Genomic DNA, 15,622 nt, shown 5'->3' with positions numbered 1-15,622 from the left:
TCCCCACCCCTTCCCACCCTAGCATATCTGTAATCCTTCCAGAAAGTCTGAACCTCCATTTTTCTCTGTGGCCACAAGAGTGGTTAAGACACATGGGTTCTGAAAGTAATTTATCAAGATTACAGATGGCAGTGGGAATCTATCCCTCCTTTTCAATGGATTATCTTTCATCCATAAGACTAAATTCCTCTTTTCCCTCCTGTCATTCAGCACCAGCTAACTCAGGGGTGACAGAAGCAATCATTCTGCCTCAGCCAGGACAAGAGTTATATTCAGGAATGTCTCTGGTGTCAAAGGTAGAAGATTCATGGAGACCAATACAGATCTTTCCTTCCTAAACCAGTTTGTGATAATGCCCCTGTTCAAAATGTTATCCCTTCACAACATGTTAACCTCTCATTCCCCAGTTGAGTTTTTTGGTGACTTTAGATTTAAAAGATGCTTATCATCATATTCATATAGATACACATCAGATGTTTCTTAATATTTTCTGTGTCTGGATCACACTATCAGTTCTCTGCATTACCCTTTGGTCTATCTGCTGCTACAAGGGTATTTGAGAAGTGGCAAGCACCAGTGATAGCCTACTGCAGACGCAAGGTATTTAGTTTTTTTTTTATTTCGATGACTTATTTATCTTTGCAGAGTCTTTTTCAAAGTGTCACAACTGTGTCACTTGGATGAGAGATCTCCTACAAAGATTGGGGTTCCAGGAGACCAAGAAAAAGTCTTGCTTAACTTCTTCTCATGGTATTGGTTTCCTCTGGTGTCTCCTAGATACCTCAGTTCAAAGAGATTTTCTTCCACAGGAAAAAGTATATCTGTATCTAGATCTATTCCTGAGTTTTTTTTTTTCTCTCACACTTCAGTCTCAGCCTGGCATTTCTTAGGATTCTGGGTTTCATGGTAAGACTCCACATGAGAGGAATTCAGTGTTACCTAAAAATCTGTTTAGTCTGAACATCAGCATCTCCTGACATTTCAAATCCCAGTTTTGTGGAACAAAGAGATATTCTTTGCTGCAGAGACCAGTTTTATCATATTCCAGGTCTCCTATTTTCCCTTCCAGCTCCAGCACAACTGAATTTGCTTGGGGAGCAGTGTCTATGAGGGTAAAAGTGCCAGGTCTTTGGAACAAAAAAGAGACCAAAACTCATAAACATAAATAAGATATTAGATGATTGAGAGTATTTATGAATGCTATGTCCCCAGGACCTTTACAAGTGTTTACAGAGGACTTTACAGTGATGTGGTACATAAACTGAAGAGAAAGATATCCTACTGTCTGCTCAGTCTAGCCATGGTACGCTACACTATAACTTTTCAGCACAATCTCACTCTACAGACATCTTACATATTAACAAACAAGCTGAGCAGAACCAAAAAAGACCATCATAAATGGAAATTGAATCAGGGAGGAGTCTTCCAGGAATTGATCCAGCTGTGGGGAACACCTCCAAATAGATCTTTCTGCCTGGAACCACAACAAACAGTTGACAAAATTTTGTTCCAAGACTCCGTTCAAGAAGGCCTGAATAACAGATGCCTTTTCTATTCCTTAGATATGAATGTCACTGTATGCTTTTCTATCCTTTCCAATAATATCCAGGGTCATTTGGAAGGACCCTCCGAAGATCATTATTGTGACTCCCTTCAGGCCCAGGCAACAGTGGTTCTCTTTTCTTCCACTGGAAATATCTAAGGGCAGCTACCACAAGCATCCTCACAGACTGGACCTACTCATACAGGACAAGGGCTGTTTGATACATCTTGACCCCAAAAAACTGCAACTACCTGCCTAGATGATAGAAACTTAACAAGTTCCCTTGAAGTTTTGGAAGATTGATAGTTTCATAGTTTCATAGTTTAGTACTAGGCTATCTGCCCTGGGGCATTTGCAAGCCTAGCCCTAGAGATGTGGCTTTCGCCACCCCATGTAGTGGTACTAAGGTGTATATAATAAATTTAGAATACTGTGCCTTTGTCTAGTAGTGACACATTGAAGACTCCCTTACTTATTAAAATTAGTTTACTGTGCCTCTGTCAAGTAGCGACACAGGGGTGACCCCCGGGGTAAACCTACGATCTCCCATCCACTCGTCAAGATTTCTCTTGAAGAGAGTCAGTGAGGGGCTCTGCCTAACATGAACTGGGATTTTGTTCCAGAGTATGGGAAGCCTCTGAGTTATGAATCTGTCCCTCCAGCATGTTCTATTCATGTTTGTACTGAGGTTTAAATCTTTGGCTCTCGTGGTTCTTATGGATTTGGATTTTTGAGGTGGAGCATGTCCATCAATTCCTGGTTGGACATGGCCTTGTATGTCAGGCACAGATCACCTCTGAGCAGGCGGTATGCTACTGAATAGAGCTGGAGTTTCTTTAGCCTGGTAGCATATGACATATGTTGGAGACCCTTGATCCTCTTGGTGAGGTACTTCTGGGGTCTCTCCAGCTGTTGTAAGTGCCGGGTGAGGTACATACCAAATGGGGCATTGTACTCAATCATGGGCCTGATAAGGGAGGAGTACAGGGGCACGATGACCTCCTTTGATCTGGATGTGAACCCCTTCATGATAAGGTGGGCAAGGTAGAAAGTCTTTCTAACCACTTTGGCAATGTGGGTGTCAAATGAGAGGTCACTATCAACTTGGGTCCCCAGGTCTCTGATTATTTTTTCGGTACTCAGTGGGTTACTGTCTATGTGATAATTTGTGGGTACTTTGTTTTTCCCAAAGGGGATGACTATACATTTCTTGGCATTCAGTTTAAGGCCATGATTCTGGCACCAGTTGTCCATTTCGGTGAGGCCTTTCTGTAGGATGTATGTGTCAGCTGGTGTATCGACTATGGTGCCTAGTTTGCAGTCATCTGCGAACTTTGTCAGCCATAACCCTCCCATGTTTGCTTTCACATCTGAGAAGTAAATGCCGAACAAGAGGGGTCCCAGGACAGAGCCCTGTGGGACACCACTTGTGACTGGCTTTGAGTCTGACATGGCTCCCGCAATCTTGACTTTATGGGTTCTGTTCTTTAGCCAGTTAGCAACCCATCTTGTAACATATGGATTTACATTTAAGCTGTTTAGCTTATCTATGATCCCCGAGTGGGGTATTGTGTCGAAGGCTTTAGCCAAGTCCAGGTAGGCTGTATGGACTGCCTTGCCCTCATCAATGGCTCTAGTGACTGTTTCGAAAAAGTCAACCAGGTTCAAAAGGCAGGATCTGCCCTTTACAAAGCCGAACTGGGTGGGATCAAGTGTCTGTAGGTCCCCAATGTCATTGTTTATGAGTTCCATAATAATTCTTTCCATAGCTTTGCAAACCAGGCTGGTCAAGCTTATGGGGCGGTAGTTCCCAGGGTCTGTAGTGGAGCCTCCCTTGTGCAGTGGGACCACTGTTGCTGTACGCCAGTGTTCAGGTACATGTTATATCCGTAGAAGGATATAACCCATATAGCTAAGGCTATTGCAACAATGATCATTTGAACATCTACTGTTATGTTACATTTATTTACACCACAGTACTTTTCTTTGAAAAAATATGATTTATTAACATTGGAATTTCCTCCACCTACTGATGTTTTTCTTGTTCTTCCATACTTGGAGGATGTTTTTATTACAGCCTGCAGTCCCTAAAAAGGCAGATAAATTGTATAGGCTTTTTCAGTCTTACAAATAGTTATTTTCTAATCCCAGATCTGACCTTGCAATGATTTCCTTGTCGTATCCTTCTGCAGCTAAAGTTTTGGTAAATACTAATCCATTCCTGTCTGCCAAGGAGGGAAAAACTTTTGATAGATTTCTAAAAAGAGTTTATTCCTCAGCCAGTCTTACTTTTAAGATTCTTAATTGTCAAGCTTACATAAACCTTTTTGCTTGTTTCTTTTGAAAATACACAGAACATTGCTGCCACTTTCTTTCTTATGAGGGCAAATCTCTAAATGCTCTTACTGCTTCTATTTCTCAAATAATCACATATTCTTTGAAGTGTTCTCGTGATTCAGCTGTTGCCTCTTCCAGAGCAGCTGCTACTAGGTCTGTGATAAGAAGGATTGCATGGTTGCATTTTCAAAATTTGCCTGAAGATGTAAAGGCTGAAATTTTGAATTCTCCTCTTGGTAGATAAGGAGGTTGCATTTGGGTCATCTGCTGCTGAGGTCCTAAAAATGTAATGAAAGAAGCAAACTGATTTAATGGGTGACTCAGATTTTTCAGCCTTCCTTCTCCAACCTTTTAAAGGTTTCATTCTTAACTCAGAATCATTTTATAAAATGCCAAATAAACAGACTCAGAAAACTTCTGGAAGCAGGTATTAAAAAAACAGTGGCAGGGCAGCTGCAAAAAGAAGGGGAGGGGCACCCATAAATAAGGATAATCCTGTAAGTCTGAATAACTATCTTCAAAATGTAACTTCCCTTCCCACCCTGACCGTCCTTTACATCTTCCCCCAAATCTGGCTCTCCATTTTCTGTTTGGCATCAAATAATGTGATACATGTATATTCTGAGTGTGATCCACCAGGTTGCAGACATCAATGGAAGCCCCTACTTCCTTTTCAGGGGATTTATCTTCATCCACCAGACCAAACTACTCCCCCCCCCTCATCTCCCCAGTTCCAAAGGCCAAATTACTAGGCCTTACTATCTACCAGCAATTAAAATTTAACAAACATATATATCTGACTATCTCTAAATTGCATAAAAAACTAGGGGCTGTCTATCGCAACCAAAGGTACCTAACAGGTTACTCTAGGATTGCCATAGCCAGAACCCATCTCCTATCTGCTTTACTCTATGCATCCCCAACTGTCCACCTGCTACAACAAAATCACCAGATTTGCAACCAATGCAAAATCCCGGTCTCACCATTGCCTGTCCCTACATACTTTACACTGACCTGAGTTCCCCAATTTATTACAATACCACCAACGTAACCTAGCTCACCAGATTCTATACTATCCTGAGAAAACCCCTGCTTGTCTAGCCTACTAACTTTCTACAACTCAAATAGGCAATTGCGATCCAGTAACAAAACTCTGATCGCAAATATCCCATGTAAAAAGAGCCATGGGTAATTCCTCTTCCCCAATGAAGTTGCAAAGTCATGAAATATCCTACCTCCTGACCTCAGACTACAGACCTGTTCCACTACTTTCAAAAATCTCCTTAAATCATACCTCTTTTCCAAGCCTCTATGCAACTGCAATATACCCTCCAGAATGCAAACCCAACACAGCAGCCTACCTCCCTAAGCCTCTGTAGTGCACTTATATATTGCCCTACAGCTGCCTTGTGTATAAATTGTATATAGTGTAAATATGTTCTACTATGATAATTCCTTGCACATATATTGTACCTATGCTTTTCCATGAAACTTTTACACTAATATACTGTGCTCCAACTTTGTATCCTTTATAATTATTACCCATCCTATAGCATGTTACTCAATTGTCTCTTCTATGTAACTCTATAACCTACTATTAACACTATGTATAACTAGTCTAGTTTCTTAATGTATGGAGCTTTTCTCCCCAGGACTCCGCTATCCTGGTAAACAAATGTTAAATAAATAATAAAATAAATAAATGCCCAATCCATGGTAGAGACCTGGGCACACCGGTTGATAGTAACCTGTCCTTCGACCATTATGTTTCCACAGTGGTAAGAAAAGCCTTTTACATTGCCCATCTCATCAATAGGGGCATTGCCTCCAGAAAAAAAGATTATAACTCCCCTGTACGCCTCCCTTATTAGCCCAATTATAGAATACAATATGCCCTTTGGTATGTACATCACCAGGTACCTCCAACAATTGGAGAAACCTCAGAGGTACCTTACAAACAAAATTCAAGGTGTCCAACACCTGTTCTATGCCGATAGACTAAAATTCCTGTTGCTATATTCTGTGTCCTACAGACTACTCATGGATGTCCTCTGCCTAGCCTGTAATGCAACCATGGACCCTGCCGTGGTGGAAATGCTACACATTAGCAAGACAAATGGTACTCACTGCACTTGCTCTAGCAACCTCAACATGAGAAGCAACATTAACAGAACCTGATGGAGAGACAGGTTCATCTCATAAAGGCTCCCCCTACTCTGGAATAAGCTTCTAATTTTAGTAAAACAGAGCCCTTCACTGACCCTCTTCAAGCGTAATCTGGATAATTGGAAGGGGAATTGTAAATTCACCTCTGGGATTTTACCTGCATCCCTTCTGGACATGGGCAGCAGGTGTTGAGTTAGGTCTACTAATAACACCATTAAAAGAGGGAAAAACTTGGCTAGGCTCATAAAGGCCTTGGGGTCATTAGCCTAGTAACCTCCTATGATCCTATGGGATATAGCAATTCAGTACAATCTCACCCTACAGGTGTCTTACATTCTGTCAGAGCAAAACACCGCTGCTGACAAGCTGAGCAGGACTAGGACATACCTTCTCAAATGGAAATTGAATCAGGTGTTCTTCCAGGATTTCAACCAGCTGTGGGGAACACCTCAGACAGATCTGTTCACCTCTGTTCACAACAAACTGACAAACCTCTGCTCTAGGACTTCTTGCAAGCAGGCCTGGAAAACAAATACATTCTCATTTCCTTGTATGAGAATGTTCCTGTAGGCCCTTAAACCCTTTCTAGTAATATCTGGGTTCATTTTGGGGATTCAGAAGAACTCTCTAGAGATCATTGTGGTTACACCCTCCTGGCCAAGACAACTGTGGTCCCCCCTCCTTTCAGAAATGGCCAAGAGCAATTAGCACAAACTCTCTCACAGACTGAATCTACTGACACAAGGCAGAGAATGTTTGATACACCCCAACACAAAAAAACCTCACTAATGGCCTGAATGATAACATTTTAATACATTTTAGGCATTGGCTGAAGACGTGTAGCAAGTATTAAAAGAGGCAAAGGAACCTGCTACTAGGAAATCATATATTAGCAAATGGACATTTTTTTTTAGGTTTGTGTCACATTAGGAACCAAGGCACTTTCAATGCTAGCAGTTCTCTGGTTATACAATATGTGTATTAGTTATTATCTGGCATTTTGTGTTCCTCTATCAAGGGTCATTTGTTGGCCATTTCAGCATGTCTGTCCATTGATCCCCTTCTTTGAATGCACTCACACCTCAAGCTATTTGTAAAATAATTTCTACTTACTTGTCTATATAGAAAGCAGGTAGGTTCTCCATTGGAAGTTATTTGGTTTTGAAAAAATTACCTGTTGCTCCATTTGAACCAGCTCCGCAGGATTATTTGAGATTCTTAACAAGGAAACAAGTTTGCTGATTGCTCTGACTTCTGCTAGAAGAGTGACTGAGTTGCAAGCTTTTATGGTGGGTCAACCTTATCTCATTTTCCATGAGCATATGATTTTTTTGAGAATTAATCCTTTATTTTTTGCCTAAAGTGGTATCTGAGTATGTTCTGAGCCAAGCTGCCCATCTCACTGTCTTCTTTCTAGAACCTAAAAATGAGGGAGAAATGATTCTTCATTCTCTGGATGCCCACAGACAACTCAAATACTATCTTGCCAAACTAAAACCTTCAGAAATTCTGATCAGTTACTTATTTCAAATGAAGCTAAGAAAAAAAGACAACTTGTGTCAAAGCAGGCAATTTCCAAATGGTTGCCCCAAGCTATTTTTTTTTGTTACTCCAACCATAACAGATCAATTCCAGGCAGGGTCAAGGCACATTCGACTAGGGCCTTGGTTTCTTCTGTGGCTTTTTGGAAAGAAGTATACTCTAAAAGTATTGTATAAGTAGCAACTTGGTCCTCTGTACATACAGTTACAAAATACTACAAACTAGGCTCCTTTTCCACATCTAGAGCAGATTTTATTAGAATCATTTTCCAAGGATTCCTGGACCCTCATCCTTCCTCCTTCCAAACTTTATTAGCTATGGCTACTGCAGCAGTTATTTAACAATGAATATAGTACAGCTGGGTAAGTAAACTTACTGTAACAGTAGAAGTTGAAATAGATCACTCCTGCAGTAGCTGCTCCCTCTCTCCATCTCCCTTAATTTTGTATGAGCTTTGCTGCTAGGGTGAGGCTATTGATTTTTATTTACTTATCATTGACCTTTCTTAGGGTTCTAGCCTCCCTCTTTCAGTTGACATGAAAGCTCTGAAAGGTTTGGCACCTAGACAGCTGAGCTTCTCCAAGCTGGCTGTAACTTTCAATGGTCTGGTTGTGTGGAAGGTGCCCTTACACTTTGGAACCTGACCAGCTGTTATATCCTAAGCAGGATATAACCTATACCATTAAGGCTACTGCAGCAGTGAAGTATTCAAACATCTACTGCTAAGGTAAGTCTACTTATACAACTGTACCTTCTCATTGCTCCTCTCTGGCCAAAACAGGTTTGGTTCTCTAAACTGCGGCCTCATCTTATGAGACCACCATGAGTCCTGGATTTCAGTTTGGATCTCCTCTGTCATTCATCTGTAAGTGTCATCCAAACATCAAATCCCTAAAACTACTGCATGTTTTCTCCAATTCCAATGATAGACAATGATGCTTCACTATCATCTGGACTGTTTCATATTTAAATAGCTTCACAGAAACCTTCCACTCAAAAAACCTAAGCGAGTAAATGAAGAGTTCTCTTTATAGGCACTGGATAAGGGATGTGATCCTTCTTCTACCCCTTCTGCCATCTGTACTGGATTTTTTCACTGGTCTTTTCCATTTTTTGAGCATGTTATTCTGCATTAAGATTCAATTAATAGCTATGTCTAACTTTCACCTGGGAGTAAATGCTTCACCCAAAGCATCCTTAAAGCCTTCTTTAGGAACACTTTTGGTTGAGGCCACTTACCAGAGATCCAGCTTGTCCTTGGGACATTACATTGATGTTACAAGCTCTTACACAGCCTCTTTTTAAGCCTAACCCCACTGCTAAATTGAAATTACCTTGGAAACTTTGTTTTTGGTAGCTGTTAACATCTGTTGGATGATCTTTTAAATTATGGGCCTTATCTTGTAAGCTTCCTTATTTGTTATTTCAAAAAACAGAGACACTGAGACCTAATTCTACCTTTGTGCCTAAAGTAGTTGCAGAATCAAACTTGAATCAAGCTATACATTTGCCCGTCTTTTCTCCCTAATCTTTCTAATGAAGTGAATACACTTTGCATACTCTATATTTACATTGTCACAGGAGATTTTACTTGCATCACACAACCTAATTAAGTAATGATGACTAGCTATTTATATCTTTTTCTAGAACAACATTGGAGTCTAACGTATCTAAAGTCATGTTGTCTAGAAGGGTTTCAGATTACCTTTGTTTACAGTTCAAAGGTATCTCCCTTTCAACCAAGCCTAGAGCTCACTCTGCTTGAGCTATTTCAACTTGTACAGCATTTTCCAAAAATTCATCTTTGGATGATTTATGTGCAACAACTTGGTCTTCAGTGCATACTTTTGTCAAGCATTACAAAAAATGAATCTCATGTCTAGATCCATAGCAGCCTTTGTTCCGCCATACTCAAAGATATTCTGCCATGATACCACATGTGAATCACGGTAGCTAGGGTCTCTGTCTCAGCTGTTGAGAGAGATGGAGGGTACAACATTGGATACATAATTATAAACTTACCATAATGATATATCCTTGAGGTCCTTCTCCTTTTGTCTCTACATCCCATCCTCCTTTTTTCCCATCCAAGTTGTCACAATTCCTTTTGCTTTTCTGGGAGAACATGATGGACCCTACCTGAAGCCTTTCTGTTACTTCTCTATTGTCCTCCTATTGTTCCTTGTCTTGTTGTTCCCTTCCAGAGTTCTTCTTATCTACTTTAAGGGGCAACCGTGATATGAGAAATACTATTGGCACATTGCAATATGGGATATCTTGAGCACTGGACAAGCTATGAAATTTTTTGCTGGCTTGGTTTTATCTGGGAGGGGATGGGGCAAGAGTCAAGTGGGATAATTTGATCCTTGCTAAAAAACACGATAGTTTGGGATTACCTAATTTGAAGGGGTATTTCAGAGCTACACATTTAAGGATCCTATACATACCACAAGCAGAAAGCTATAACTCAAAGTAGAAGGGGATAATGATAAAACAGGGGAGAAGCTTAAAGAAATAAGGAGAGACTGGGATTTTGAATGCTGATCCTTAAGGATAATAACAGTAACAATAACCATGCAGAATATTATATTCGTAAAGTAGCAGAAAGTATTCTAAGAACCATGCTAGCTTGGGAATAGAGAAAGGAGATTCTGCCAATAGGAATAACTGTAATTGGGGTACACAGAATATGCAAGAGGAGGCTGGAATTTACTGGAGAAAACTGACAAAGGAACCAAGGTGTTGGCAGTAAATAATTAGAGAGGAAAGGGTAAGTGAATGGGAAGAGGCCAAGAATACATCAGGACTGAAGACTAGAGATTGCCTTCCTAGCAAGGATTGATATCAGAGTACAGGCCAAAAGAAATATATAGGGAGATCCTGTGTAGAGTTTTTAATAGCATCTAGAACAGAAGCTGCTGTTCAAAAAAAGGATAATTAGTGGGGCATATAAAATAGTGCACGATAACTACAGGAATCATTCAGAGGAGGTTAGAGAGTATTGGGAAGAGAGACTGGATAAGCAATTCACAAACAATGGGAGGATATATGTATGTATGGCTACCAAATGTGGAACAAAGTCTAGAAGACTTCGAATTTTTGCTTGGAAATGTTTGCGTAGGTATTTTTATACCTCAAGCAGACTCCTACGAATTTTTCCTTCGGTAGATTGCAAATGCTGGAGATGTGATGGGAAAAAGGAAGAAATTGGGAGCATATGTTTTGGAAGTATATCGAGTTGACAGACTTTAAAAATTCACTGCAGAATACTCTGTCAGAAATACTGGGTGAACAAATTTATTTAAATAAGGAGCTGTTTTTCTGAGCTGTGATACTGAATTGGAATTGTCTAGACATAATAAAGCCTTTACTGAGTTTACTTCTGGTAGCTACCAAAAAAGCAGTTACTAGAAAATGGACATCAAAGTCTAAACCAACTGTACTTGAAGTAGTGAATATAGTAACAGACATAAAAGAACTGGAAATTAGACCTTTTTAAAAGAGTAGGAGCAAACTGCATAGAAAAAATGGAGTTGTTGGGAAAAATACATGCAGAATAATGTGTTGGAGAAGGAATGAGGTTTAAGGGAAGACAGGAATTGAATGAGCTATGAAATGTTTGATTGGCAATGACTGTATATGCAACTGAAAATATGTCCATATGGTTTGTTTTCATTTATATAAATGTATGATTGCCTCTTGTCATACGTGATAACTTGATAAAGATGCTTCTTGTTTAAAAACAACAACAAAAAAGTTTTTGCTGGCTAGGCTCTACCTTGAGGCAGAAAACCCAAGTGTCCAGATGGAGAAAGAGGGAAACAAGGTTCTAGCGTTATGGTAAGTACATAAGGTTTATTTACTTAATGAAGCAGGCTGTATAAATGACTTTTTCAAGTTTGTTTGAATTATGGAGTTAATGGATTTGCTGGTTACAGTTCTTAGTTATTTATATGAAGAAATGCCTGCCTTTCTTATCATGTAAAAATGTATTACATCTGCAGATACCAGACTGTGTCATGTGTAGTAGGACGTGACATTTTTGGCTTACTTGGGTGTACTGCAAGATGTGGCTAAAGCATTGTTTCGCCATTGGGAGATAGAAAGTGGCTGTATTTTTATTTGGAAATTGTATTAACATTTTCACACTAGTGCACCTCAATTTAAACTGAGTAATTAAAATGTGCAATTTTTGTTTCCTTTTCTTGATATAGGGAAGTGTTTCATTTTGCAAAAGACATGATGGGAGTGCCAAAGATTTATACAACAATTCCTTCTTCTGTTCTCCATGTTGTGAAAAATGACACATTGGAGGAGATACCGAGAGTATTTAGTAAAGTAGTACCATACACCTACACCAAAGATAAGGTGAATCCTTACACTTCTGTTTAGGTAGTAAGTATATAGTTTAGCAGTTTGGTGGAATATGGTAAGATTTTTTCTAGGCCACTCATAAACATTATCTAAAAGCATTAATTATCTGCTTTTGTTAATTGATTGACAATGTTCATATTATAATTTCTGCAAGGCAGGTGTTAACACAAGTACCTTTATAGTTATAAATAACCAGTCAGTCTTATGGCATTTTTTGTTATGTGCCAAAAATGAAAAATGCATGATGTTTTATTTTACTGGGTAGGGCTGATGCCATGTTGTAGAGCTGGAAACCTATTCAAGTAGGCATTATAAATAACCCTTTAAAGTTTTTGGTATTATGTTGTTTTGCTGTGTGGACTGAAAATTCAGTGTTTTCTCTTTAAAGCTGTTTCTGTTGAAGAAAAATATCAAATGGGATAAGATGACCCTTCCTATACAACAAGGTGGTTTAAGATCACTTGGTTTGAATAAATAATTTAGAGCTATGTAGTTAAGGCTCATGTACATAAGACAAGCAGAAGGTTATATATCAGCGTAGAAAAAAATGATGATGCAACACGGGAGAAAGTTCAAAAAATGAGACAGTAGGATTTTGGATGTAGACCCTTAAGGAGAATAATAACAACCATACTGAATTGTATATTCATGAGGTGACAGAAAGTATTGTAAGAATTAAGCCAACACAGAATTGGGGAATGAGATTTTGCCAGTAGAGTTGATTACAAGTTGGGCTAGAGAAAATAGGCAAGAGGGGGCCTGTAATTTACAGGAGAAAGCTGGCAAAGGAACCAAAGAACTGGGAGAAAATAACTAGGGAAGAAAAGGTAATAAAGTGGGATAAGGCAAATCAAAAGTTTGAACTACAGATGAGATACTGCCTTACCTACCATGGATTGATATCAGGGTGTAGGCAAAGAGAAAGAAATAGGGGAGTGCTAAGAGAAAAACACATCTCTGGTAGAGTTTTTAGTCGAGTCCAGAATGGTTAAAAAGAATAATAGTAGGGCATACATAAAATATTGCATGATAACCATAATAAATGGACATATAAGGTTAGAAAAGATTGGAAAGAGAAACTGGAAAGGCAGTTTATAAAGGAACAATGGGAAGACACCGCTATGGTTTCCATGTATGCAACAAAGTCCAGGTTTAGGATTTTTGCTTGAAATGTTTGCATAGGTATTTTATACCTCAAGCAGACTTAAGATAATTTTTTATATGGCATATGGCAAATGTTGTAGGTGTAATGCAAAAGTGAGAGGTAACTGGGGAACATTTTTTGGGGGGTTAACTAATTTACAGATTTCAGAATGGTCTGTCAGAATTGTTGGCGGAGCAAATAGCTGTAACTAAGGAAATTATCTAAAGAAATAATTTTTTTGAGCTGGGACACAGGACTAGAATTGCCAAGACTTAGTAAGACCTTTACTAAGTTTAATGTCATTGGCTGCCAAAAAAAGTACAGTTGTGTAAGATCTTATCATAACAGTAGATGTCCTACTTCTCACTGTTACAGTATCCTTTAGAAATGAGAATCCTGCCATGTACAGCTGAAAATCTGGCCAGCATACCAAAGCCTTTACTCCTTCCAGTTGCTGTACATCAAGATTTATGTCATAACTCCAAGCCATAATGTACATAAGTGCACCCAATCCTCAGAACTAAATTGCCCCAGAAGAACTCGAGCAACCCAAGAGGAAAAGCAAAGCCATGTACATCCAGGTAGGAAAAAGAAAGAAAGAAAGAAAGAAAGAAAGAAAGAAAGAAAGAAAGAAAGAAAGAAAGAAAGAAAGGATCCTCGGCTAGGAGAGTAACAGATAATAATGCATGGAAGAAGAGAGGTACAGAATACTCCAGCAGTGAGAAGTAGGTCATCTACTGTTATGGTAAGGTCTTTCACAGTTGTACTGTGTCCTTCCTTATCAGTGTTACAATATTCTTTACAAAATGCAGAGAAAGGCTACTGGAGAGGATCGGAGGCGGAGCTCTCATAGGTTCATCTGTTCATAGGTTGGTCCAGTGGCGGCTGGTAACTTCAAATTAAAGGGGGGCTGCAGGAGACAGCTGAATGGGTGGGGCCAATGGGAAGGGGTATGGTCAACTAAAAGGGGGTGGGACTATGCTCAAAACCACAACAACTGGAACTTTTATTAAATACGCTGCCCTGGATGCCAAACCTTCATTACAAGAGTCCAGTCAAGACAAAATGAAGTGTAGAAGAAAAAAATATTTCAATGCATTGGCTACATGACAACTTACTTAATATCTAGATGGAAACACAAAGGTTGTGAGGCATGAAAAATAAATTACTTTTTAAATACATTACTGGAATGCCAGTCAAAATCAAGTATAAAAAAAAACAAGCAGCACTCAACTCAAACCACTTCTCCTTGTACTACAGTTCTAATTATAATTTATATTCAGCTTTATAAAATTACCAAGTAACATGCTAAAAGTAGCAATCTCTGTGATACCCCCATTTGTAAAATGTTTCTTATCCAAAAAAGACCTGCTGCCTGACAATAACTATCTGCTTGTTTCATGGGGAAGACATGGTCAAAGTAAAAAATGAACAGCAAAGAAGAAACAGGCTCAGGATAAATTGCTTAAAGTATTACTGCACAAGTTATGGACCACACATGATAGATTGCCATTCTGTTTAGTTTACGGGTAAAGCCTGCAAAGATGACTGCAAGTCTCCAACAAATGTAATGAGCTTCTGAAAATACTGTAATCCTGTCCTTTATTATAAATACTATCATATGCATTTCAATATCTAAGGCTTATACATTATCTAGTTATGTAGATATTCTCTGCATGGCAACAGCAAAAAGGTTTTCAATGTTGGTAATTATTTAACAGTATGCTTATTAAAGCTTACTTGCATCTTACAATCTCCGACAAGCTTACCTGATGGTCATTAAAGCATTGCTACTTAAACACAGAGCAACAGGGCACTGCGACAGCATGCATTTTCTGAATAATAAGAAGCATAAATCAACAGTATAAAAATATGAGAGAAAACCAGAACATTCTGCAAAATCAAGGACAGATGAAAAGCCACGGTCGTACTTGTCGTCTACCTTGGATGGGGGAATAATCTGCATACTTACACTGCATAACTGCTCCTTGCCTTGCTTGGACACATCTAGAGCCACTAAAGTGGGGAGTGGGGTGCAACAAGTATGTCACAATTTGAAATGTCTCTGGCTAACGATGATGGCTCTGACACTCATACCTCTCAACCTCAGAGCAAGAAATCTGGACAAAGCCATACATAGAAGTGGGACACAGGCACAAAAATAAGGACAATTTTTAAATATTGCTCTTATAAAATTAGAAAGATAATAGTAGTAGGTCTTGCATTATTATGAATTTTCTGAAGGGTATGAAATCTGAAACTCAAATGTCTGCCATTATTTTCTAACTTCAGTCTTTAATGATTTGCCACTAATTTGCCAGAAAAACACAATTTTATGAAAAACAGACCAAAAATGTGATGCAAAAATATAAAATTGCCATACAATACAGCTGGGAACCTCAAAGAAGGGACATCTTTTTAATATTAGTACTGTTAACTTGAGCAGCTGATAAAATAAGAGCATCTACATGCATTTCTGAAATAAAAGTAATCTATAACTCTGATCATTACAGTTA

At 39.0% G+C, this 15,622-nt stretch overlaps 1 protein-coding gene across 1 annotated transcript in view; it reads left to right on the top strand.

Moving 5' to 3' along the window:
* The window catches only part of ADGB (androglobin), a 4,124,629-nt gene that overhangs the window by 2,989,472 nt on the left and 1,119,535 nt on the right, over positions 1-15,622 (top strand). Inside the window, exon 26 of the mRNA XM_044074542.1 lies at positions 11,803-11,956. Coding sequence (XP_043930477.1) covers positions 11,803-11,956 — 154 coding nt within the window. The remainder of the gene's footprint in view (positions 1-11,802; positions 11,957-15,622) is intronic.

The sequence above is a fragment of the Protopterus annectens genome, chromosome 1.part0 (assembly GCF_019279795.1).
Source record: "Protopterus annectens isolate FY-2018-M chromosome 1.part0, PAN1.0, whole genome shotgun sequence".
NCBI classification, from domain to species: domain Eukaryota; kingdom Metazoa; phylum Chordata; order Ceratodontiformes; family Protopteridae; genus Protopterus; species Protopterus annectens.
Note: the sequence above shows the minus strand (reverse complement) of the source record. Positions and strands in the feature narration are given on the sequence as shown.